General features: G+C 44.0%; 2 protein-coding genes across 2 annotated transcripts; one reads left to right on the plus strand and one right to left on the minus strand.

Annotated features, from left to right (window-relative positions):
* Window positions 1-2,848: 2,848 nt before the first annotated feature.
* LOC121600811 lies at window positions 2,849-10,383 on the plus strand. Its single transcript, XM_041929579.1, has 4 exons — window positions 2,849-3,389; window positions 3,531-4,167; window positions 4,257-5,990; window positions 10,365-10,383. The coding sequence occupies exons 1-4, from the start codon at window positions 2,849-2,851 to the stop codon at window positions 10,381-10,383; spliced, it is 2,931 nt and encodes a 976-aa protein (XP_041785513.1).
* An 11,918-nt stretch (window positions 10,384-22,301) lies between these two features.
* On the minus strand, window positions 22,302-26,498 carry LOC121600820. Its single transcript, XM_041929591.1, has 2 exons — window positions 25,682-26,498; window positions 22,302-23,255 (listed from the first exon to the last, which is right to left on the minus strand). Exons 1-2 carry the CDS (start codon window positions 25,906-25,908, stop codon window positions 22,583-22,585), a joined length of 900 nt encoding a protein of 299 aa, XP_041785525.1. The 5' UTR covers window positions 25,909-26,498; the 3' UTR covers window positions 22,302-22,582.
* Window positions 26,499-26,802: the final 304 nt, after the last annotated feature.

Genomic DNA, 26,802 nt, shown 5'->3' on the forward strand with positions numbered 1-26,802 from the left:
TGATGGTAGCATTCGCCTCAAACTCTCCCAACAGAAAGAGTCCGGTTCCTGATGCTGTTCTTGCGCTAACTGTTCGTTTTAGTTCAGGCTTTCCAAAACGTTGCCATACGCTTCGATTAACGATCGTTATATCAGATCCTGTGTCGAACTGCAATTGAGTGCTTACATTATTTATAAAAATGTTGATATATTTTCGCCTTTACTAAACATGTGTTGTGTTAATCGAAACCACTCGTGATGAAAACTTGTTTCTGCATATTGGACTATCTGAATAACGTTTCGGTTTCAAACAGTAACCGTCTCTATGACCTTTTTTTTACAGACACGACACACATTCGACTTAAAAGGACAATCACGCGCCCAATGATTTTTTCCACAAAGCCAGCAATTTCTTCCAAATAGGGTTTGAGGACGCTTGTATTCGTGCTTTCTGCTCTGGAAATTTGGCGCTCAGAAAACATTGGTTCGTCAGTTTTCTTTTGCACAGCGAAAACTCGCTCGGTTGCTGCTTTTTCCATCATAGCACTGTCTTCTTTTAAGTTCAAAATACGCTGACAGTCTGCTGTTAAACTTCCAGTGTTGTGTCGTCTCGGTCGTCAATTTTTCCAAGTAGACGTGTTCGAATCTCGACATCTTCTTCGACCCGCAGTTCGCATACGTTTATAAGACACTTGAACTATTCCTCAGTTAATTTTCCAATTTCAAAATCTACACAGCCCGATTCACACGACAAGAATATGCCAGCTAATCTTCACTACGTCGTTTCATTAGGTTCAGGCATTTATAACGCCTATGCAACAATGACTCTTTCGCTCGGAATAAAGATGACAGCTTTTTTATCGTTTCTCTAAACGAAAAATCACGACAACTATTTGGCAATATGAAATTGGCATATCTTTCATATTCTGCTGCGCCCAGTTTTCTTATGAGGAGTCGCACTTTTGCGCTATCATCCAACCTTAAAGCATCTCGTTCAAACAAATCCTCATATCGAGCAAACCACTAAGCAAAGGTCATTTTTGCTTCCTCGTCGTAGTGGGACTCCTTTATGTGGTGCGATTAAGAATCGAGTATTTGCTCTGCAAAAGGTTAATACATTTTATGGGGGCTTGGCAATTGCCGAATTATTTTGCATTAATGTGTGTCGGCTTATCTGTTGCTGCATTAAAACGATCATTTGCATCATTTGCTCCGATGACGCTGCTTGGTGCAATGACCCTTCAACAAAATTCTGCGATGGCGCTGGATTCTGGTGTGCTGAGGGCATTGCATTTTGTAGATTTAGTGGCACTGCTACTAATGATGGCTGCTGCGGCATACTTGCTGCACCGGGAACGCTGTACCAATTTTGCTACGAGGGAGTAGTTGCAGTACGCACAGAACACCCGATAAAACAAATTGAACACGGTACGATCACGCGACGTACATACACACGCACGACGCTAGTTCGAGAGTTGTAGCTTTTGTTACGAAAAGAACTTAGGCGAGCCCTGCAACTATCTACCAAACCGGGCGAAATGTGCAGCGAGAGTAGAAATGATCGGGCGAACCCGATCGTGGCCGGAACGCGATGAACACCCACACGTGTGTGTGAGTGAGTGCTCGAGAGGCCGAAAGGGAAGAGGTTCGGGTTCGGGACATGCCATGGCATTCGGCAAGTGTGCGAGCAGGGAACGAGTTGGCAGAGAGCGATAGGCGAACCTTTTTTGTAGTTCTTATCTTTTCACTGCCTTTTTCTTACTTTGCTTAACTGAATTATATTAGCTTAAGTACGTATAGTTCAACTTTCGTAAATCTTTTGCGAGCAAATAAAGACATTGTTAAAGCTGAACTCACAAACGCCTACTACGCGCCTCCTTGTGCTTACACTCTTTTGCCTACAAAAAAGGGTTCTTCAGTGCGTTAAGTGTAATAGTGAAGAACAATGGGACCGAAGAAAGCACGTGGTTGCAAGGCTTGCGGTAACCAGGTTGACGACACTTTGTACGTGCAGTGCGATGAATGTGATGCGTGGTGGCATTTCTCGAGTGCCGGTATAACGGCATCCGTAGAAGCCGTGGAGAAATGTGCGTGGTTGTGCGAGGAGTGTGCCAGGAAGACGCTGAGAGAGCAATCATCGCCACGCGAGGGCAATAAGGAGCCCAAGGAAGGAACCTCGAAATACGTGGATGGGGATCTCGTTCGTAACCTTAGTTTGGAAGCAGCGACGGATGGCGGGGCGCGCCCGGTTACAAACCCACAGAGGCGGCCGCTTTTATCGCTCGATGAGGCCAACGACGAGATAGCGCCAGGAACATCGACCCACGTGGCAGGGGGACCCGTACATAACCTCAACCAGGATGCCGCCACGGAAGGCGGGATGCGCCCGGTCATGACACCAAAGAGGCGGCCGCTTTCATCGCTCGATGAGGCCGACGGAGGTAAAACGTCTGGCTCATGGAACCTCGTGCACAGGGGATCGTGTCATAACCTCAACCTGGATGCGGCAAGTGATGACGTGGCACGTCAACTCGCCGTGCTGAAGCGGCGACAGGAGGTGGAGAAACAGCGCATGGAGCTGGAACTGCAGTTGAAGTTCGTGCAGGAGGAAGAGGCACTTCTCAGGTTTGGAGAAAATAAGTCTTTTTCAATTTCACCACAAATTAACTCTTTTCAGACTGAAAAGAGAACAGTGAAACGCAGCGAAGAAGAAGAAGAGGAACCAGACCTAACTCCATGACAAGAGGCTGCGCGGCACATGGTTTCCAAAGAGCTCCCAGTTTTCTCCGGTGATCCCGCTGAGTGGCCGATTTTTATATCGCACTACTAGTATACTACCAGGCGATGTGGATACTCGAATTGGGAGAATATGCTGCGCCTGCAAAAGTGCCTGAAAGGACCTGCCCTCGAAGCTGTTCGGAATCGATTGATGTTACCGGACGTAGTTCCGCAGGTTATCGAGAAGCTACGTTACAAATATGGGCGGCCGGTGCACTTAATTAAAACATTCATCGAGAAGGTGCGGAAGATTCCGGCACCCCAAACTGACAAGCTGGACAGCTTAGTCGAGTATGGGGAAGCAGTGCAGTGTATGGTGGACCATATGGTTGCGGCTGGTGAACGTGCGCATATCACCAACCCGCTCTTGCTGCAAGAGGTGGTCGTCAAGTTACCAACGGATCAACAGTTACGTTGGTCGCATCACATCCGCGGAATGACATCAGTGGATCTGTCCACATTCAGCGACTACATGGAGGATTTGGCCGAAGACGCTGCGAGGCTGACGACGATTGACTCTCCTTCAGTGCGCGGGACCAGCAAGGGAAGGCCTACGAAGGGCTACGTCCACGCGCTCGTGGATCCAGATGGAGCGACAACGTCCAGCGCGGCTGAAAGGCAGTGTGTATCCTGTAACGTCGCGGGGCATGTATTGTCGACATGCACTAATTTTCGAGGACTGCCGGTAAAGGATCGATGAAGGCGAGCGCGTGAGCTATCGGTGTGTTATCATCAGTCGAATCCGATGTCGGCGCTTTTTAGAATCGTTCCAGTAACAGCGTATGGACCCGGTGTGATGATAAATACCTTCGCGTTCCTGGACGAAGGCTCGTCAATGACGCTGATGGACGAAGACCTGGCAAAACAGTTAGGGGTGAAGGGAGAAAGACGACCTCTATGTATCAAGTGGACAGGTGATACGACAAGGGTCGAGCCGGCGACGATGATGATCGATTTGCAGATTGGACCTGTGACGTCGACAAAAAGGTTCAATCTGAAAGCTGTGCGGACTGTCACCAGCCTTAGCCTCCCACAGCAAACTTTCATGATGGATGACGAGAGATGGGACCATCTTAAGCAGCTGCCATTGCCAGAGTACCATGATGCTCGGCCACAGTTGTTGATCGGGTTGGACAACCTTCGATTGGCGGTGCCGCTGAAGACGCGTGAAGGCCTTGCAGGGGAACCGGTTGCCGTGAAGACTCGGCTTGGATGGTGCGTGTATGGGAAGACTGCTGGAAGCCAAATCGGAAGGGTGCTACATATGTGCGAGTGTGGAGCATCAGACGAAAACTCCACCATCCAGGGGGCCTTACGCAAGTTTATGAGTTGGAGCAACTCGGGACTGTCTCCAGTGACGTGCCTGATCCAGATGAACGAAGGGCACAGACAATCCTGGAAACAACGACGGTGCGGATTGGTAATCGGTTTGAAAGCGGTCTGTTGTGGAAGACAGACAACGTGGAGCTTCCTTCGAGCTTGGGTATGGCGCGTCGCAGGCTGGAATGCCTGGAAAGAAGGATGGAACGTGACCCTAAGCTGAAAACCGTGGTTCACCATCACATAGCCGATATGATGGGAAAGGGTTACATCCACAAGGCGACGTCTGCTGAACTTTCCGAGAGTAATTCGAAGCGAATTTGGTACCTGCCGTTGGGAGTGGTTACCAATTCGAAGAAGCCAGGGAAGGTGCCCATCATCTGGGACGCCGCTGCTAAGGTACAAGGTACGTCCCTAAATGACATGTTGCTGAAGGGGCCGGACGAGTTAATTTCTTTACCAGGGGTGCTGTTCCGGTTTCGAATGTACGGGATAGCGGTGTGCGCGGACGTCAAAGAAATGTTCCTGCAAATACGCATGCGCGACGAAGACAAGCATGCGCAGCGGTTCCTGTGGCGGGAAGATCCTGCTGACGATATCGCAACGTATTTCGTGGACGTCGTTACCTTTGGGTCAGCCTGCTCCCCAGCCACCGCACAATACGTGAAAAACCGGAACGCCAGGGAACATGTCGAGAAATATCCTCGTGCCGTACATGGCATCTTGACCAGCACGTATGTCGACGACTATTTGGATAGCTTCGGAACACTCGAAGAAGCCAGTCGAGTATCGAGAGAAGTCAGGGGAATCTTCTCGAACGGCGGGTTCGTACTCCGGAACTGGGTTTCCAACAATCCGGTTGTTTTGGATCGACTGGGCGGCGAAAGCTCCAGTCTCGGTATGAAGAGTTTGACGTCTACGGCGGATGATGGAGAACATGTGCTCGGGTTACGGTGGAACCCGAGTTCGGACCAATTGTCCTTTTACACGCAGACGTGTGTTGGAATGGCGGAGATATTTGAGACGGAGCGCACCCCCACCAAGCGAGAAGTGCTCAAATGCGTGATGTCACTTTTTGATCCGCTCGGACTGTCTGCACATTTCACCATCCATGGAAGGATCTTGATTCAAGACCTTTGGCGAGCTGGTACCGGTTGGGATGAGGCCATCAGTCCCGGTCAAATGCGAGATTGGCGTAGATGGGTGGATGTTTTTCCTCTGATAGCCCAGCTTAGGATTCCGAGGTGCTACTTCCCGGAGGCACGAGAGAAAGTGTACGAGAATACAGAGTTACACTTGTTTGTGGATGCCAGCCAGCTAGCGTACGCATGTGTGCTGTATTTACGGGTCGTCGATACTGAAGGAGAACCGCATTGTACCATGCTATGCGGAACGGCAAAGGTTGCCCCTCTGAAGCCCTTGACGATACCAAAGATGGAGTTACAAGCCTGCTTGTTAGGTGCACGGCTTCTGAAGTCCACGGAACAGCATCACCCGATTCCTATTAAAAAACGGGTGCTCTGGACGGACAGCACGGTGGCGCTATCATGGATACATGCCGACCCTAGGAATTACAGGCCATTTGTCGCGAATAGAGTGGCAGAGATTCAGGAGAACACCAACGTGAATGAGTGGCGATGGGTGCCCACTAAGGACAATCCAGCAGACAAAGCTACCAAATGGAAAGGGCGTGAGAACTTCAACTGGGATGGCATTTGGTTCCAGGGTCCCTCATTTCTGCTGCAGGATGAAGAGTCTTGGCCGACGAGAAGATTCGTTTCAACTACTCCTGAGGAAGAGATACGGCGGGTCAACCTTCACCGCGAGAAGTTGAATCCTGGACTTCTTCCTCTAAAAGCTGATCGCTTCAGCCGCCTGGAAAGGATGATCAGGACGTTGGCGTGGATTGTCAGGTACGTGGACAATTTGATGAGAAAGGTGGGAGGAGCCCCTCTACACCTTGGGATCCTCTCTCAAGACGAATTGGAGAGAGCGGAGACGATTGCGTGGAAGCAAGCGCAAGGGGAATATTTTCAGGATGAAGTACGAGTCCTGAGTGTCGGTGAGGGAACAGGAAGGAGTACCGTGCCTAAGGAAAGTCCTATCTATGGCCTCTTACCCTACGCGGATGAGCGTGGTGTTTTGCGCATGCGGGGACGGATTGGAGCAGCTCCGGAACTGCCATATGCTGCTAGGTACCCAATCGTATTGCCACGTGACGCATGGATAACCCACCTGCTGGTGGACAAATTTCATCGCCGGTTTCGACACGCCAATAACGAAACCGTGGTGAACGAACTGAGGCAGTATTTCCAGATCCCAAAGATGAGACGGTTGATTTCAAAAGTGGTTCGGCAATGCGTGTTCTGCCATATTCGACGAGCATTGCCACAGATCCCCCCGATGGCTCCATTACCGAAACAGCGGCTCACTGCATTCGTGAGACCGTTCACATTTGTGGGACTGGACTACTTTGGACCGCTGTTGGTGAGGAGAGAAAGAGCACAGGAGAAACGATGGGTGGCGCTTTTCACATGCCTAACCATAAGAGCAATTCATTTAGAAGTTGTGAGTAGTCTTTCCACAGATTCCTGTATTTTGGCAGTGAGACGCTTTGTGGCCAGGAGAGGCGCTCCTGTCGAGGTGGTCAGCGACAACGGGACGAATTTCGTGGGAGCCAGCCAGCAGCTAAGGAAGGAAATCGACGAGCGCAACGATGCTTTAGCTGCGACCTTCACCAACGCGAACACCCGATGGACATTCAACCCCCCTGGCGCACCCCATATGGGAGGGGTATGGGAACCCATGGTGCGATCGGTGAAGGCTGCGATGAGTACGACGACGGAACTACAGCGTACACCCGATGATGAGACGCTGCTTACGGTGATAGTGGAAGCGGAGGGAATGATCAACACCCGCCCTCTGACGTACATCCCGCTGGAATCGGCGGATCAGGAGTCTCTTACTCCTAACCACTTCTTGCTGGGCAGTTCATCGGGAGTGAAGCAGAGACCGGTGGCACCGACTAGCCTTCAGACGGGGTTACGAAGCAACTGGAAAATGGTGCAACATATCCTGGACGGATTTTGGAGACGGTGGATAAAAGAGTATCTTCCGGTGTTGGCGCGGCAAAGCAAATGGTTTGAGGCTGTGAGAGAGATTGAGGTAGGAGACATGGTTCTGATAGTCGACGGTGGCGTTAGGAATCAGTGGAAGAGAGGGCTAGTAGAACGAGTGGTTTCGGGAGCCGACGGGCGGACACGACAAGCTTGGGTGCGAACAAGCACAGGGACCCTCAGAAGGCCGGTGGCTAAACTTGCCTTATTAGAGATAAGAAAGGGTGACTAATAGCGTATTGGTCACGGGCTGGGGGATGTTACGAAAAGAACTTAGGCGAGCCCTGCAACTATCTACCAAACCGGGCGAAATGTGCAGCGAGAGTAGAAATGATCGGGCGAACCCGATCGTGGCCGGAACGCGATGAACACCCACACGTGTGTGTGAGTGAGTGCTCGAGAGGCCGAAAGGGAAGAGGTTCGGGTTCGGGACATGCCATGGCATTCGGCAAGTGTGCGAGCAGGGAACGAGTTGGCAGAGAGCGATAGGCGAACCTTTTTTGTAGTTCTTATCTTTTCACTGCCTTTTTCTTACTTTGCTTAACTGAAATAGATTAGCTTAAGTACGTATAGTTCAACTTTCGTAAATCTTTTGCGAGCAAATAAAGACATTGTTAAAGCTGAACTCACAAACGCCTACTACGCGCCTTGAGCTTACAGCTTTTATGTTCTTTCGATCGCAGAGGTGGTCGAATAAAACTCACGCGTTACTAATAAATTTAATAACGTATACCATCAACGGACCAACGGACCGTAGACCATCAACGGACCATCACCACATCAACGGACCAACATCAACGGACCAACGGACCATCAGTAAAGGTAACCGATACTGCCTTACGATAATCGACCGATTTACTCGCTGGCCGGAGGCAATACCGATCCCAGATATCACTGTATCTACCGTCGTATGAGCACTGCTATTCCACTGGATCGGAGTTCCTGCACACTTAAATTAAAGGGAGACAATTCGAATCCTTGTTCAAGGAGTTGACGAAAGCCCTGGGAACGAAACACATCCGTACAACAACCTATCACTCACAGGCGAATGGGATAATCAAGAGGTGGCACCGCACTCTTAAGGCAGCAATCACCTGCAGAGACACCGCAAAATGGAGCGAACACCTACCGCTGATACTGCTCGGACTACGAACCACGTTCAAAAACGACATCAACGCCTCGCCAGCCGAACTTGTGTACGGAACGACGTTGACCATCCCGGCAAAATTCTTCATCGCAAAACTGCAAAATGCCCCCACCGACCAATCTGACTTTGCCAAAACGTTAAGGGAGACGACGCTCGTGGGAAGGGCAAGCGACAACCCTGCTGCCGCCGACTACCGACCACTCGGAAATCCTGCCGTTACCGGACGTTCAGGCAAAATTGGACCACAGGGACACCGCCACAACCTCCAAACCGACGTCGCGCGAACAACCAACCACCCGACAACATCGAGACAAACCGGTCGAACCACCAACGACGCCCCACCACCATCCATAAGCCGCAACGACCAGACGATATCGACAGGTGTCACCAGGTCTCAGCGGAATGTCATCATACCTCTACGTTACCCTTGACACCACTCTAGAAGGCGAGTACTGTAGCGACCAGACCGCCATCTGGCGCTAGTTTCATAGAGCGATTGTGACAGTCATGGGACAAGGACACGGATCTCTGCGTAGCACTCTCACCAGGCACATGAACTTGTCAAGGTGACGTTAGCCGCATGTCCGCCTCTTCACTTCCTGCTGTCATCGAGCACACTTTTTTCTTCTCTCGCCGACCTCGACAGTGAACGGACCTATTCCTTTGCTTGGCGAACCATTACAACTCCTCGGACCGACTTTAACCTCGATCGGACGTGCTCAACCGTTCCCGAAAAATCGATTTAAATAAATACGTTGTTATGTACTCACGACACTAAACGCGTTCGTGACTTAAAATTAGGGACCAAAAGTAGATCCGACTACAGCGCCCTAAAAGCTATTAAAAACTTATTTTATTATTTTATTAGTTTTAGGAGCTGATGAAGTTGACTACCCTACTTGTTTTGCCTATAGTGCGATGCGATTTCTCGATGGAAAACCCGATTGTGGTTAAACGTTGAGTACCGTAAGTTTATATATACATTCGATCCGCGTTGGTTGAATTTTGATATAATCTCAATAATTTTATTTGTGTTTTTATATGAAAAAAGTGCTTACTAAAAACCACAAGTTTAATAGTTGACATGCAATCTAAGTTCTATCAGCGAATTCAAACTATTTATGTTTTATTTTATGTCCATGGTTATACTATTCTATAAGCTCTTTACATTATTTTAAACGAACTTATTACCGATAGTATGAGGTAAAAAAGATAATAAATCTAAATAATATTGTTTTATACAAATTGTACAAATGTATTCAAGCGCATTGTATGCTACAAGCTATCCGAAATTAGAAAACTTTTAAATATTTAGCGCATTCTTTTGATTTACTGATTGTTTATTTGAAAGAGAGGTGAACGAGATGAGTAAGACTAAAATAAGACTTAAATTTATTCAATTTATACATTAAATGGTAGTAGTGCAATAATCCTTACTTCATGTAAGTAGAGTAAGTTCGTAGTATTAGTGTTCGGCAAGGATATGCAAAGTTGTCACAAAAATAAATTTATCAATTTTGCTAATTTTATTAATTTTACAATTTTCAATTATTCAGTAAATAATTTGCCATATGCATCCGAATTTCCATCATATTGAAATTGGGCCGTGACCTATTTGCATTAAATCTAAGCATATTTGGATTTTCGTCTTGTCTATATATAAATTGGTTGGCATCTTGATTTTCATCTCGTCTTATAGAATTATGCAAATATATGGTGGCCATTACGACTTTTTGGCGTTTTCCTCACTAAGCACAATAGGCTTTCTCAACATCCGAAACCTGCCACTATGGATTCCGTAGGCCATTTCAACAGGACGCCTGGCAATCGAGTGTCACATATACAAGATCCGCTGGATTGATCCTCTTTCCGTTAAACCAACGGTTTAAGGCAGTAATGCGTCTGCGAAAAAGCCTTATCTCTTAAAAACGGTGCAGGGCTTGGAATTCCACATTTGTTTCTTTCTAGTTTTTTTTACAGTAAAGAATTTCTAAAGACTCCTCCGTCTGATATTCTACTTTTAGAGCCAACATCTGCATATAAAAATTACTGCTAGAATCTAACACACCTAAAAATACAACACTAAAAAACTTTCTATAGTTAAAATAGTTAGTTCCGCTATGCGGTAGAGCTTTTATCATAACATGTTTGCCGTCAATCGCCCCGAGTGTATGGGACAATTTCCACTTTTCTTCAAAGCCCTGCACAAGTTTTATCCATTCGTCCGAATTGGTGGTTTTGCGTGCGAAGTGCATGCAGAATAAAAAAAATAAAAATAAAAATAAAGAAGATCGGTGCATTTCCACGAAACGCCAGGCGCACCCCCCCCCCCCCCCACCCGCCCGGTGTACGTCGCTACCAGCACGCGCAGCACCGGTACCGTCTACACCAAGCGTAATCGATAAGGAGTTCCTGGAATCGCCGGTGCCAACAGATGTCGCCGGGAGTGACAATGAAAACCGGGAGCGTGATGGGAGTTGGGGACAAACGAGAATGGGAGAGGGAGGAAAGGCGTAGAATTTTTGGTTTAGTGTCGGGCAGATTTTTTGGTATATAAAGGCGGCTCAAGCTGGAGCCAAATCAGATTCGAACGATAAGGCAAAGAGTTAAGACCTTCATTTCATAACATCCGAAATAATCCGAATCTCTCAAGGAACGATCCCCCTTTCGTTGGCATAGACTCCCGAGGCAGCGAGGAGCACTAGCTGAAAGGCTTGGAGAATTCCCCGTTGTAGCCGTAGGAGCCGGAACCTTCGCCCGGCGGAGCCCCTCGGCCGCAACATAAAGTGTACCAATTTTTTTTCTTCCAAAAGTTATATAAATATGTTGACGGCGGAACTCGGGCCAGGTCACGCGAAGGAAAGGCCTTCAGTGTCCTAAGTTTCAACCGAAAACAAATTTATTGGAAAAGATGGGTTTCTGCCCGAAAGGAGCTATTATAAAAAATTGTGCATTAATCTTTCCGCTAGTATTCACGGTTCGTGGGAATCTATGCTGCAAAAGTGGCACAATTGATACAATAACTTTTCGGATGGGGCAGAGGGACCCGAATGAGACCTAAAACAAATCCAAGGAAAGGCCAAGACGATCAAAGAAAATCGAGACGTTCTCCGTTCAGTTTCTGGATTAGATCAAACGTTTATTAAACAAAATTGGTTCTTATATACTAACATATTCGATGGTGTTGAAACGTGTCCGTACACGTTGTTTAAATGTATTGGTGCCAGTGCGTGTGAAAATATTGTGCCCTTTTTCGGAAATCCATGCAATGGTTTTTTATGTTCTTTGTTTTGTATATGCCGCTTTGTTTGTGTTTCAGTTCCACGCATTCTAGATTGATCCTAACAAAACATGAAATTTTATGACGTCCTGGTTTTGGGTTGGTAACTGAAAGGAGTCATTATCTGGTACATATGCACGTTTTCGTCCTGCATGCATTTTTTTCTCTTAATTTCTTTGCACTCACCGGATATGCTCGTTCCAAAATATTTTATTACCCTACGTTCTGTCTGTGTTGCTTACGCTTATCGATGAACTCAAGAAACGGGCCGTTCCCAAAAGAAAAATGTTTGTTAATTTAGGCCAGCGATCTTGTTCTCATATGATAAGTTACAATAGTTTCAAATTCTACCCAAACTTAACCGTGGGAAATAAAACATTTCGTTGCAATTTAAAAATCCTTAACTCAGCCGTTGCAATTTAAAAATCGCCTCAAACCTACCGGTTGCTACCGCAACATTCTCCCCCTTGTAATTCATCACTATGAATTACACCTAACTCTTGGTTTGAGCGATGTATGGATACTTGATCCGGCTCCTTTACTTCCATTTAATATATTGTTTTCCTTAATTAAATTGAATAATATTCAATCAATGCAAAACAACGGTTAGATGACGATCAGCTGATGCTTATAAATGATGCTTGCTTTTGATTCAACATCTTTCACGATCCGCTTCGTATGATGTCTTAGCTGTTCCAGAATTTTCCCGAGATGACCAAATAGTTTTCCTCTCTCGTAAGGAAATTGAAGTTTGTTTTCACCGTGTGCTTTGGAGAAAGTTGCGTATGTTGCAAGAATGCACGAAATCCACAGTACTGAGTGTACGTAATATCCAATTAACCGTTTGCAAAGATTATTCTGAAACTCAGTTTTAGCGGATTTTTCATTTATATTTAGCTTTCGTATTTTCAATGTATGCTCTTGTTCTTGGCTTTAGCTATAATTATTTTTTTTATGTGGCGAAATCTGTCTCGAGTTTTCGGGCCTCGACACACACACACGCACGCACACAGCGCGGGGCTACTTGAGAGACAACACAACCATTAGATTGGCACCACCATCTTTGCGATCGGTTCTGCTGATGGGGGCATTAAACAGACAAACGATCGAAGCAAACGTGCATGTGATACGTAGCACATTTCGTTCCAATTCAGCTAGTGCAAGTAAGTGGAAACATCTTTTGAATTGAATCCATACAAAAGAGGATTCTGGACTTGTTTATTACGGTGCGCGTATGGTGTTGCACCTGTCCGTCCAGAATCTGGTGGCTTGTTGAGTTGGAGTCGGTATCATAACGCCGATTGACCGGCAATGTCTTGGAATGGGTTCGGATCGATAGGTTCATGTTTTGGTCGATTGCATTCCGTTGATTTGCCCGTAGCGATAGATCCTACAGCAACAAAATCAAGACAAACTTTTCCCCGGGTGACTGCTACGCTAAGTTCTTCTTCTTCTTCTTCTTATTATTATTATTATTATTATTATTATTATTATTATTATTATTATTATTATTATTATTATTATTATTATTATTATTTTTTATTATTATTATTATTATTATTATTATTATTATTATTATTATTATTATTATTATTATTATTATTATTATTATTGTCATTATTATTATTATTTTTATTATTGTCATTACGGCCTACGCGATCATGCCCGCCTTTTCAGGACTTGAGTAGCACGTAGCCATACGCGGTTAGAACCCACGACGGGCATGTTGTTAAGATGTGCAGATTGATGGCGGTGCCGCGGGACCGCTCCTATCCAGCGGGTAATTTGCATACTGCCACACTGTCTCCTGCCCGATGCATACGCAGCAGGCAGGGGGAAGGATGCACCTCCACATTAAAAAAAAACACCGTCATGAACCAGCGGCGGATCTAACGGCAGGCGGATTAGGTGGTCGCCGAAGATCTCTAGTCTGTAGTACGGCGTATGTCTACAAGTGGACAGAGTATTAGCGACAAGGGCCCGCGGAAAGACGGTCGTTGGGCCCCGTGGCTGGAGAAGAATTTGGTTCCGGGTTGTATGGTGGAAAGTTATTGTTTTCACTTTGCTAGTTACGTTTGTCCTTTGTTGACAAGAACGATGGTTCTTGTCAATAAGTTCCTGATTTGGGATTAATGCTTATACTGTTCCTGCTTTGGGTTATAATGCATAAACTGTTCTTGCTTATGTTGTACGTTTGGTTCGTTTGTATTGGAAACACACGTCTGGATGGTTCGAGTTCAGATAATAGAGTGAGAGTTTATTTACAAGTGTATACAATAGTTCATGCATTCGGGTTGGACAACATCCAACATCTGTCAAATGACAGTTCGACCCAACTAACCTAGTGTTATGCATGTGAACGCAGGATAAGTGACAGACGTCAACAGCTGTCTTCCAAGCAGACCACGCCGCTTACGTCCGCGCTTTTGTTACTCTCTCTCTCTCCGATTGCCATTGTTATCGCGTACAAAAACTAATTTTGTAAACCCGAAGTATTTTTCTAATAAATCAGTGAACTCACAACAGTAAATACAGAACATTTGGTCTCAGAAGTTCCGGATTTACGGTCCACAGTCAGTAACGTACATTACCCTTGTGAGAGATTCACTGTGAGAAAAACTTACTTTAAAATGACGACACTAGATCCATCGTCTATGGCTGCGCTATCCCGTATGATCGCGGAAGCCCTAAAAACAGCCATCGGATCAGCGGCAGGGGAAGCACGCCAAGATGCAACACCCTCGACGTCACGGGCACCGTCATTTTCTCATCCAGCTTATCGCACCACCGAAGGGACCGTCTGCGACTATTTCGACCGAATGGAATGGGCCCTGCAGCTGAACGGTATCCCTACCGAAAAGTACGCCGATTACGCGAGAGTCCACATGGGAGCCGAGTTAAACAACGCGCTAAAGTTCCTGATTGCACCGAAGCTACCGCAAGAGATTCTGTACAAGGATCTCCGGAAAACGCTCGAAACGCATTTCGACAAACAGCGCAATAAGTTTGTCGAAAGCATCAAGTTCCGGCAAATTACGCAGCAGCAAGGGGAAAGCATCGCACAATTCACACTACGCCTGAAGCAGGGAGCTGCTCATTGTGATTACGGAGAATTCTTGGACCGCATGCTCATCGAACAATTGCTACACGGACTAATGGAACATGGTATTTGCGACGAGATTATCGCAAAGAATCCAGTAACCTTTAAAGATACATGTGAGATCGCCAGCACGCTAGAAGCAACACACAACACCGCGCAGGAGGTTAACGCAGGGATGCCGTCCGTCGAATCAACGAATAAGTCGGGTTACGAGCAGCCGAAGACAAAGAAGACACCTGCATCTCGTGCTACGTCGAAGCCCAGCAAGTCAACGCGGCGAGAAACGTCCCAAGGTAAACCAAAACAAGGTACAACAAATCCAGGTATGTGCAATGGTTGTGGTGGAAACCACCTTCGAAATCAATGTCGTTTTCGTGATGCTCGTTGCAACACGTGCAACAAAAAGGGACACATTTCTAAAGTATGTAGATCTCGGAAAACTAACCACGATGAAGATTCTATTAATCCCGTAAACACCCGCCCAGAAGCCTCCATCGATTACGTACAAACGCTAAATGCCCTACAAACAACTTCGCCATCCGGGAAGAAAATGGTAGAAGTTACGATCGATGGACATCCTTTACACATGGAGCTTGACACAGGAGCCCCATGCGGTATTATTTCGGAAGCAAAGTTGAAAACAATTAAAAAACAATTCCGTTTACTTCCATCCGAACGACAGTTTTCTAGCTACTCAGGTCACAGCATCACCTGTTTAGGACGTTTGCCAGTCAACGTAGCCATGGGGTCTGCAAATAGAAAACTAAACGTTTATGTTGTTTCGGGAACATCCGAGCCGTTATTCGGTAGAGAATGGATCGCGCAGTTTTCAGATCAGATCGATATAAATTCCATGTTTGCTCCTAATGTTTCTGTCCAATCAGTCACTGACACAGAACCATCAGCCATTGAAAAATCGAAACTCAATGATCTTTTGGAAAATTTTCGAGAAGTTTTTAGCGATACCCCTGGAAAGCTAATTGGTCCTCCGGCAAAAGTACATCTAAAGCCTGGCGCCACACCTATTTTTTCTAAGGCTAGAGAGGTGCCACTTTCTCTGCGAGAGCGTTACGCAGTAGAAATCAACAAAAAGATTACAGCAGGTTTTTACGAACGAGTTGACTACTCCGAATGGGCTTCACCCACACACATCGTTGTTAAAAAGAACGGGAACATCAGAATCACGGATAATTACAAACCGACTGTTAATCCTCGTATGATAGTCGATGAACACCCCATCCCGAAGGTCGAGGATATTTTTAACAAACTCAAGGGAGTTGCCTCCTTTTGTCATCTCGATTTAACCGATGCATACACGCACCTTCCTTTAGACGATGATTTCAAGCACGTCCTTACGCTAAACACTGTTACACATGGTCTCATCCGACCGACCAGAGCAGTGTATGGAGCCGTCAATATCCCAGCAATATGGCAAAGGCGTATGGAAAGCGTTCTGCAAGACCTAAACAACGTGGTCAATTTTTACGACGACATAATCGTAGCCGCAGTCAATTTCGACAACCTGCTCGAAACCCTCAAAGGTACACTGCAGAAACTGAAAGATAACGGACTCCGGCTTAACCGAGCGAAATGTGTATCTGCTGTTCCTTCGTTAGAGTTTCTTGGTCACATGATCGATCGCCATGGGTTGCACAAATCCGACAAACACATTGCCGCAATCCGTGATGCTCCACGTCCAAACACCCTGGAAGAGCTGCAACTATTTTTAGGCAAAGCTACCTATTACAGTTCGTTCATTCCGAACCTTTCAACACGAGCTCGTAGCTTACGTGATTTGCTCACAGCGCAGACATTCGAGTGGAATGACGACGCGGATGAAGCCTACCAAGATATTAAGGAAGCGCTAATCTCACCGCAAGTCTTGGTACAATACGATCCTACACTTCCCATCATCTTAGCCACGGATGCCAGCAAAACCGGTTTGGGAGCCGTACTATCACACCGATTGTCTGACGGAACGAAACGCCCCATAGCTTATGCTAGCTGCACGATGTCCAAAACAGAGCAAAAGTATCCGCAGATAGACAAAGAGGCGTTAGCAATCGTGTGGGCAGTGAAAAAGTTCTTTCACTATTTGTATGCACGTAAATTTACTTTAGTGACGGACCATAAACCGCTAACACAAATTATACAGCCCGAGAAATCCCTTCCCCCGTTGTGTATTAGCAGGATGGCGAATTATGCTGACTACTTGGCACACCCAAGCCTCGAGACTACGAAGAAGCTCAGGCGACGATTTTGAACAATTTGCGCATGTCCAAATCGAACAACTGCCAGTAAGAGCAGAGCACATTGCTCGAGAAACACGCAAAGATCCTCACCTAGTAAAAATCCTTCAACACCTTGAGCAAGGTCAAAACCTCGGACAATACGGATACAAAGCACCCGAATCGAAGTACACAATCGCAGCCAACTGTTTACTCTTTGAGCACCGAGTAGTCATACCAAGCACACTACGTCAAGTCATTCTTAACGATTTGCATGTGGCACACTTCGGCATCGTTAGGATGAAAGCCTTAGCCCGATCATATGTCTACTGGCCCGGCATCGACGCCGATATAGAGAAAACAGCTAAGGAGTGTCACGCATGTGCTCGTTATGGACCAACACCTCCCAGGTTCGACAGCCATCACTGGGAGTATCCGAGTGCTCCCTGGGAGCGCATCCATATTGACTTCGCTGGTCCCGTATGCAACACTTTGCTGTTAATTGTTGTCGACGCTTTTAGTAAATGGGTCGAAGTCAAGCCCACAAACACTATAACTTCAGCAGCAACAATTAAAATTCTAGACGAACTCTTTGCAACGTATGGAGTACCGATCACCGTAGTATCCGATAACGGTACTCAGTTCACCGCAAAGGAGTTTAAAGAGTTCCTGCAAAAGAGTGGAGTCAAATATCACAAACTCACCGCACCTTACCACCCAGCAACCAATGGACAAGCCGAACGTTATGTCCAAACGGTGAAAAATGGTCTCAAAGCTATGGGAACAACAAGTGCTAATCTCACACGCAACTTAAACACATTCCTACAGCATTTCCGTAAAACTCCACACGCCGAGACGAAAGACTCTCCAGCCAAACTGTTTCTTGGACGAAACATTCGTACTCGACTCGACCTCGTGAGACCACAAGCTGTTCACTCCAGTGTCTCCGAAAGACAAAAAGCCCAGTTCCGGCCTGCGTTTCGAACTTTGCCACCTGGACAGTCCTTCTACGTACTATCAGGCAAAACGCGCATGGACAAGTGGATTCCGGCTACCATCTTCGCCCGATTGGGAGACCTACATTACGATGTGTTGTACAACGGTCAACATGTGAAGCGGCACATTGATAAAATTCGACGAATGAAATGAAGACCAACGATGAAGAAGAAAGTTCTTCAGCTGCAATCTCACCACCGGTTGCAACGACTACCACATCGACACCACTAGCTGTATCTTCAAGTACCGCTACTAGAAGGCTTCGTTTCTATGGTCACGCAGCACCGTCAGCCCCAGCAGAACCAGAGCAGGTCGTATCAGCTGATGACGATTGGGAGGATGAGACCTTCTCAACACCACCTTCCAGCCCACAACCACCAGGAAACGTGTCAACAACTTTGCGTCGTTCGACCAGACTCCGGCAGCCTCCCAAGAAATGTTCTCCCTAGAAGCATCTTTAATAAAGCAGGGAGGAAATGTTATGTATGTGAACGCAGGATTAGTGACAGACGTCAACAGCTGTCTTCCAAGCAGACCACGCCGCTTGCGTCCGCGCTTTTGTTACTCTCTCTCTCCGATTGCCATTGTTATCGCGTATAAAAACGAATTTTGTAAACCCGAAGTATTTTTCTAATAAATCAGTGAACTCACAACAGTAAATACAGAACACCTAAAATGACACTCCAAGCCAAACCGTCAAGCAGCGCATACGACTTAAAGCATATACACGTTTCCAAACCGTTTTTTTCTCAATCGGAGCAATAAAATAAAAATTACGAAAAATAATACAAAGTGTTTAACTTTTTTTGCTAAGTACAAGAAAAAAAAATAAGTGGTTAAGTGCAAAGAAGAAGATGGGGGTCGTGGACCTGGGAGGAAGCAGGACTTTCGCGTCCTACTTCAGTATATTGGGAGAACCGCCGAATAGGAACTCGAGGAAAAAAAGGAAAATAAAAGGGGAGTGAATCAACCTCAGCTTCGACGAATCGTCGAAGACTGAAGAGGTATTTATGGTGATTGAAAGTGATACTTAGGGTAAAAGCCTGGCAAAATACAATCCTTTTCTGTTTGCGAAAGCAACCGAGATGGTGTTGGGAGGGAAGCCATTGCAAACAACAATGCTACGGGATGGTAAAATTCTTATGCGCCTAAAAAACCAAACCGAAGCAAATAAATTAAAAAAGCTCAATCTTAACCACGGCACTGATAATATCAAAGTGAACATAAACTCTAAACAGCACTAAAGGCATCATCAGATGTGACGCCTGCAAGTTTTTATCGGAAGAAGAACTTTTAGAAGGTCTTGGACCCCAAAAAGTCACCGATGTTTACATCATGAAGCGAAAGGGACAAAATGGGGAAACATATAACACACGTACCGCCATCATCACTTTCAAAACTAAAGTGCTGCCCAGAAATATAGAGATAGGATATTTCACGGAAAAGGTAGAACTTTTTGTACCCAATCCGATGAGATGCATGACATGTATGCGTTTTGGCCACACAAAAAATAATTGCTCTAGGGAGAAAATATGCGCAAAATGTGGAGAAAATTATCACGCAATTTGCAATAACCCACTTAAATGTAGTGAATGCGGAGAAAACCATTCGGCCTTAGACAAAGAGTGTCCTATATGAAAGGATGAAGTGGAAATTAAAAAAATACAGACAGAGAAACGTATTACCATGAGGGAAGCAAGACAAATTAGACGCGAAACAGCCCCATTAGTACCATGTAAATACACAAACGAAAAATATTCAACAATAGTAACAGGAAACACAAACATAACACAAAAAATAAATTTAGAAATTACAAGCGAAGAAGATAAAAATAATAAAAACTCCAACGGAGATACTTAGGAAACAAATATTAATAATGAAATTGAGCAAAAAGAAACAGAACAACTACAAACAATCGAAAATCAGAACAACAATACAAACTTAAGTGAAAATGAAATTTATTTCAGTGACACAGAAGTACAAAATCTAGAAATTGGTGAACATGATGTATCCCCACAAAAACAATACACTGAACACATATAATTACTCATATGGATAATTTAAAAATAATCCAAACTAACATACAAAGCCTAAGAAGAAACAGAGAAGAACTAAATCATATACTACAAGAGGAAAAGTTTCACGTAGCCTGTCTACAAGAAACTTGGCTTAAAAGAGATAAAAAAATTACCATAACAGGATACAATATAATACGATCAGACAGGGATGACGGATATGGTGGGAGTTGCATCCTAGTCAAAAAACAAATTAAATACAAACAAATAAGCCTAACAGACGAAACAGACGGAATTCAAACAACAGCCATACTACTAAATGAAGGAAACTTAGTTATAGTCTCAATTTACATAGCACCTCAGACCACTAAACAAATAATTCAACATACAATAACAAAAATAATACATAACACTAGAAACTATGAAAAAATCATAATCACTGGAGACTTTAATGCACACCACACTTTTTGGGAGACGATAAAATCGACCAAAAAGGACAAGCTATTTTAGACGAAATAGATAATTCAAATCTTATAATTCTTAAAAATAATACTTACACTTGCACTCCCACCGACCACAACAAACGACAAACAGCAATAGACTTCACCATCATTTCAAAAGACATCTACCCAACCACTAAAAAAGGAATATTGGAAAAACATATCGGAGCCAGCAACCAAAAAAAATAATAACAATAGAAATACAAAAACAAAAACTGGACCTATCAACAATACTATAATCAATATTAACAAAGTAATAAACATCAAATCTTTGAAAGGAAAAGACGTTAAGAACATAAAACAAAAAATATCAACAAAATAATATCAAACAGCAAACAAATAATAAAATTTCGTTTAAAATCATGGTGAAACAATACACTAAGACAGGCACTACAGGATAGAAATGAAGCCAGACAAATTTTTAATACCACTAGAAATATTACACACGCAATCGATTTAAGGAAAAAATAGCCACACTCAAAGTAAAAATCAAACGAGCCAAAATAAAACAGGGGGCCTTCACGATTCTAGTTAGTTTTTTGTATGGAGTTTGACAGTTGGAGGCTGAAATCATGTAAACACTCCATACAAAACCACACAAAAAACTAGCCTGAAATTTTCAGTCTAGATTATTCTACCCACAAAGCTAGAATTAGATTCGAGTACCTGCTCGAAAACACGGTGTTGTTTACATTTATCCCAAGGTGCATTAAATAAATCAGGTGATCGAATCTGGAATCAAAGTGTATGTAGTCCAGGTGGTCTCAAAGCATTTTTTATAACCAAATTTGAATATCACTTTTTGACAGAACGAGTGAAAACTTTTGCTCCAACGAGCTGTCTGAAGGCTTGACGAATACTTAAAACACTCTTAAAATCTTCTTTGAGAAGCAGAAGCGATAAAAATCAGTCTTCTAAATTCATACACCTTGAGATAAGCCCACCTGTACTTTATACTCACATAAAAAGCTGCTCGAAAACTGCTATACAATGCAAACAGCTGACAGGCTGAAATTTCAGCCTACGAGCTTCAAACGGAAAGGGCCCCACAAACAGAAAAAAACATAGCAAACATTAACTCTAACTCAAATACTAAAGAATTATGGGATTTACTGGGAAGAATAAGCAACAACAACATCCAAAATAAGGAATCAAATTTAATACACAATTAAGAAAAACAAGCAAAAATATTTATGAACCTTAATTTTACTAAAAACAAAAAAAAACTAAATTAAGACTACATATAGACCCAACTTTTCCCATGGAAAATGAACTAATCAATAAAGATTTGTGGGAAAAAATTCTTAAATAGAAAAAAATACGGCACCCGGAAACGACAAAATTACATACCAAATGCTGAAACACATAAATTAAGAATTAGAGCATTAGAGAAAATAATACAAGATGGAAATAACATGTGAAAAAAAGGAAAAATAAGCAAAGATTTAAAATCAATTAGAATAATAACAATACCCAAACCTAATAAAGACGTGAACCACCCCAATAATTACAGACCAATAGCATTATTACCAACCCTCATCTTCTTCTTCATTAGCACAACAACCGTTATCGGTCAAGGCCTGCCCTGTACCCACTAGTGAAGTGAGCTTGGCTTTCAGTGACTTATTGTTACCATAGCAGGATAGTCAGTCCTACGTATGGGAGCACGGTCTATTCGGGGCTTCAACCCATGACGGGCATGTTGTTAAGTCGTGCAAGTTGACGACTGTACCACCAGACCGGCCGGACTAACCCTCATAACAATTTTAAATTCTAAAGTTTAAACGCTTACAAATATAGTTATTTATTTCGGAAGACGGAAGACCTAAGGCAGAAGTCCGAAACGTCCAGTTCGTTCGGCGGATGGCTTCAGAAGGCCGTTCCGGCACGGATTTTATTACCACGATTCTTATAATTCACATACAACTTCAAGGTGCTTACAAAATAGAAGGTGTTTGCACATACAAGGTGCTTACAAATATGGTTCTTGCATAATGCAAGGTGCTTACAGATAAAAGGTATTTATTATCTACCAGATGTCTACAGCTCGGCTATCCTGACACTTAAATTGACCTCAATTTATGTGTAAATATATTAGTAATTCAAATTTCCTCAACGGTTTCTTACGGCTCACTCCATTTCTTCAACTTGTAGGATTCTAATACGCCATCATATGGCATCTGAGTTATTGGACAGCCCTCAATGTCCCTAATGACATAGCGATCGTTAGGCAATACTTTATGGACTATGTACGGACCTTTATATTTAGGAATCAACTTCTTATTCTGCTGAGTGCTGCTATCAATGTTCCGCATTACTACATAATCTCCAACTTCATATTTAGCTGCTGGTTTATGATTTTTACGAAAATATGCCTCATTGGTAAGCTGAGATTTAATTATATTTGCCGATGCTTCAGCCCGAATGTCGCTTAAATTATTTCGTGTACTTCCACGACGCTCGTCTAAAAACTCCGTTAGTTCATCAATTAAATGACCCCGTTGTTCAATACCAAACAGGAGAACTGAGGGTGAAAACTTCGTACTGGCGTGCTCTGAATTATTCAACGCATATTCAGCATCCAGTAAATGCAAATTCCAATCATCATGATCATAAGAGTCCGAAAGTTTGCTGAGGATGGGTCGAAGTACGCGGTTAACCCTTTCGACTTGTCCGTTTGCTTGTGGTGAACCAGTAGCGTTGAGTACATGCTGTACCTCATTTGATTTAAGGAAATTTTCGAACTGGTTGGACGTGAAGCAGGTACCTCGGTCACTAATTATCCGTTTGGGTCGGCTGTAATAGGAAATGTATTGTTTGAGAGCATTGCATACTTCCTGGCTTCCAGTGGAACGAGTCGCGTATAGCTTAGTAAATTTCGTAAATGCGTCTATCACAACTAATATATACTTCTTTTTGGATTTCGTAAGAGGTAGTGGTCCAAGGTGATCAATGTGAAGTGTGTCAAAAGGTTGGGGAGCTTTCGGTATACTGTGGATGTTCTGATTATTAGTTCTAGTGGGAGCTGAATATATTATACATTTCAAACAATTCTTGATGAAAGACTCAACTCTATTGCGCATAGAAGGAAACCAATAGTGACAGCTAATTTTTGAAATTGTTTTGTCAACGGATAAGTGACCTATTTTCTCATGTGTGTGGCGGATGATATTATCTACCATCTCGCGGGGGACATAAAACTGAAGCTCTTTTGAGGATGACTCATGATATACGAAACCATCTTGCAAAACATATCCAGGTAAATTTTCCAGTTCTAGTTGGGACTTAATGCTTTCAATAGTAGGATCACGAGATTGGGCTAGCTGTAGTTGGAAGTCAATATCAAGTTCACTTATAGCACCAATTGCTTCAGTCCGGCTCAGAGCATCCACGTGGGCCATAGAGGAACCTGAGCGATGCTGAATAGTATAATCATAATTCTCGAGGAACAAGGACCACCGGGCAATCTTCGCAGAGGCGTTACGATTTTTCAGCGTTTGTACAAGAGAATTGCAATCCGTGATTATCTTTAAGGGTAATCCATGGACGTACGAGTGGAACCTTTTCAACGCATATATTACGGATAGAGTTTCCAATTCGTAGCTATGAAGTTTTGATTCTTCTTTTGAGGTAGTTTTAGAAAAATATGCAATTGGGTGAAGTTTCCCATCATTCTGTTTTTGGAATAAGACTGCACCAAAACCGAATGAGCTCGCGTCGCAATGCAGCTCCGTCTCATGTCTGGGATTAAATATAGCCAAGACAGGAGACTGAACAAGTTTTTGACGAAGGGTTTGAAATGCTTGGATGCAAGAATTATCAAAATCAAATGGCATATCTTTCTGAAGAAGATTTGTAAGAGGTTTAGCTATATGAGAAAATGATGGAACGAACCTACGGAAGTAAGAAAAGAGCCCTAAACATCTTCTTAGCTGTTTGACATTAGTGGGCATAGGAAAGTTATATATTGATGTGAGGTGTTTTCCACTAGGTCGTATACCAGAGGCACAGGCTTCGTATCCAAGATATTCCAAATTAGTGTGGGCGAATTTGCATTTATCAATGCGCAGTTCAAGTCCATTTTGTTTAAGTTTCTCGAGAACAGAACTCAACGTCTCAAGATGAGTATGAAAGTCATTAGATGCTATTATGATGTCGTCCAAGTAGACAACTAATTTCTCGGAATCTATAAATTCGCGTAATATTGAATTTATGAATCTCTGAAATTCCGCGGGGGCATTTTTAAGCCCAAAAGGCATCTTTAAATATTCATATTGCCCATCAGGTGTTACGAAAGAGGTGTACTTAATTGAGCTTTCATCCATCTTTACCTGATGGAAACCGCTTTTTAAATCAAGCAAACTAAATACACTTTTGCCACTCAGGTGTTCAAGGCATGTCTCAATTAACGGCAATGGAAAATTATCCCTTACTGTTATTTTATTCAGGGGTCTGTAATCAACGCACATACGCACTTCACCACTTTTTTTTAACTAGCACAAGGGGAGAAGCGTATGGAGAATTGCTTGGTTGAATGACTTTATCATTTAATAATTGATTTACAGTCTGTCGCACTTGATTCCTCTCCCCATAGGAAAGTCTACGTGGCTTTGCATAAATGGGGGTATCATGAACGAGATTATTTTCATGGAATACTGAGGATATTCTATACTCTCAATAGGATAGTTAGTGTAGCAATGATCAAATGCGGACAAAATGGCTGCAGACTCTTTAGGCGAAAGTTGCTTCCCGATATCTAATTCAAGGGGGCTGTCAAATATCTCCGACACACAAATGTGGCTAAACGGATCACCTACATCAAGGGACTTAATAGGTTTTGGTATCTTTTCGAAATTTGAATTACTTTCCGGTTTGGGAGCATAATGTAAGGGAATCATACTTGGATAATGTGTAAGAAATATTCTAAATTTTCCTAAAAGGTCACGACCTATTATGAATGGCCAAGGCATACTTCTAGCTGGTAAAATGATAAGCGAGTGTTTCACACTAATATTACGAATTATGATCCTGCACTCCACTCGACCTAAAGACGTGAGCATAGTATTTCCTAATCCTCGGTACCCAGAAGGGGTAGGTTGATGCAGAAAGTTACTTGGTACTACATTGTCAGCTATTAGGCTTACAGGGCTGCCTGTATCAAAAAGTGATCGTAAAAACGTTTGTTCGCTCCATTTATGTTGGATATTAAAACTAACACATACCGTTTCAATTTCGCTAAGCAGTATTTGGTCAGCAGTTTCTTCATCAAATCCATGGGAACCCAGATGGTGCACCGCAGCAGTCGTAACGGGCTGGAAGTTTCGGCACTCTCGATGTGTATGTCCCATTTGGTGGCATTTAAAACAGGATCCCTTGGGGCGGCGTGGCATTGGGCAAGCACTTTGATAATGGCCGAATTGAGAACAGTTAAAGCATCTGGCCGGTTCATTATTGTTGTTCTGCGCCCATTGACGCGAGGGGCCAGTGCTGCGGGGTGGGGCTGGGGTTTTAGTGCGTAACGGTGCTGGTGTAGGAGTCACGCCACGAGTTTGGCGAAAAGTGTCGTATTTTTTTAGCAGGATTTTGAGGTGCTCGAGTGATTTTGCAGCGAAACGTATGGATGACGTATTAATAGGATCATCGATTCCGTCAATTATAATATTGACCAAGTCTTCCTCTGGAATTACGGTGCCTGCTATTTGCTGCATTTCCAACACATACCTTGTTATGCTTTCATGTTGCGAGAGATGTCGTGCCCTTAGTTTTTGAAACACTTCTTCTAATGATGTTTTTGATGTGAAAGTACTAATAAGGTCAGCTTTCAGTGTCTCATAGGTGCATGCGCCTGAGGTTTTAGCAAAAATGGCTGCGGTGTCGGAGAGCAGGCGGCGCATACAGAAAAATTTCAGCTGGTCGTTTAGTGTGTACAAGCTACATACTTGTTCAAATTCTCGAAACCAGTGCTCCACCCCTACTCCTCCTCTTTCACCACTGAATTTTCCTATGAAGTCTTCAAAGTTGGGCACATACACTGGCAGCGCTGTAGGTAACGGCAAAGGGAGCGGTGGTGACGATGTTAAAGATGGCGGTACTGGCTGCGCTGTAGGTAAAGGCAGTGGTGGTGGTGATGATGATGATGGTAGCGAAGTCGAAGCGATGTTAGATGACTTCAGCATAGCGATTTTCTGACGAAGTTCAAGCACTTGCAACTCCTTCTGCAGTGTTTCTAATTCCGTCTCTAACCCGCCAGTATTAGCTGTCTTGACAATTTCTTGCTCGTCATTCGTTTGCTTTATCGCCAAATTCCCGGTATCAACACTTTCATGCGTTACTACGAGCGCAA

Source organism: Anopheles merus, unplaced genomic scaffold, assembly GCF_017562075.2.
Source record: "Anopheles merus strain MAF unplaced genomic scaffold, AmerM5.1 LNR4000007, whole genome shotgun sequence".
Classification (NCBI taxonomy): Eukaryota; Metazoa; Arthropoda; class Insecta; order Diptera; family Culicidae; genus Anopheles; species Anopheles merus.

What these genes read in the sequence shown, in the direction of transcription:
- LOC121600811 (XM_041929579.1), top strand. Translation starts at nt 2,849, where the DNA reads ATGCTGCGCCTGCAAAAGTGCCTGAAAGGACCTGCCCTCGAAGCTGTT. An exon ending in TGAAAGGCAGTGTGTATCCT is followed by an intron (nt 3,390 to 3,530) that starts GTAACGTCGCGG and finishes GAATCGTTCCAG; the next exon opens with TAACAGCGTATGGACCCGGT. An exon ending in CAATCCTGGAAACAACGACG is followed by an intron (nt 4,168 to 4,256) that starts GTGCGGATTGGT and finishes GGCGCGTCGCAG; the next exon opens with GCTGGAATGCCTGGAAAGAA.
- LOC121600820 (XM_041929591.1), bottom strand. Translation starts at nt 25,908, where the DNA reads ATGAACCGGCCAGATGCTTTAACTGTTCTCAATTCGGCCATTATCAAA. An exon ending in TGCTTAGCGAAATTGAAACG is followed by an intron (nt 23,256 to 25,681) that starts GTATGTGTTAGT and finishes TTCCTATTACAG; the next exon opens with CCGACCCAAACGGATAATTA.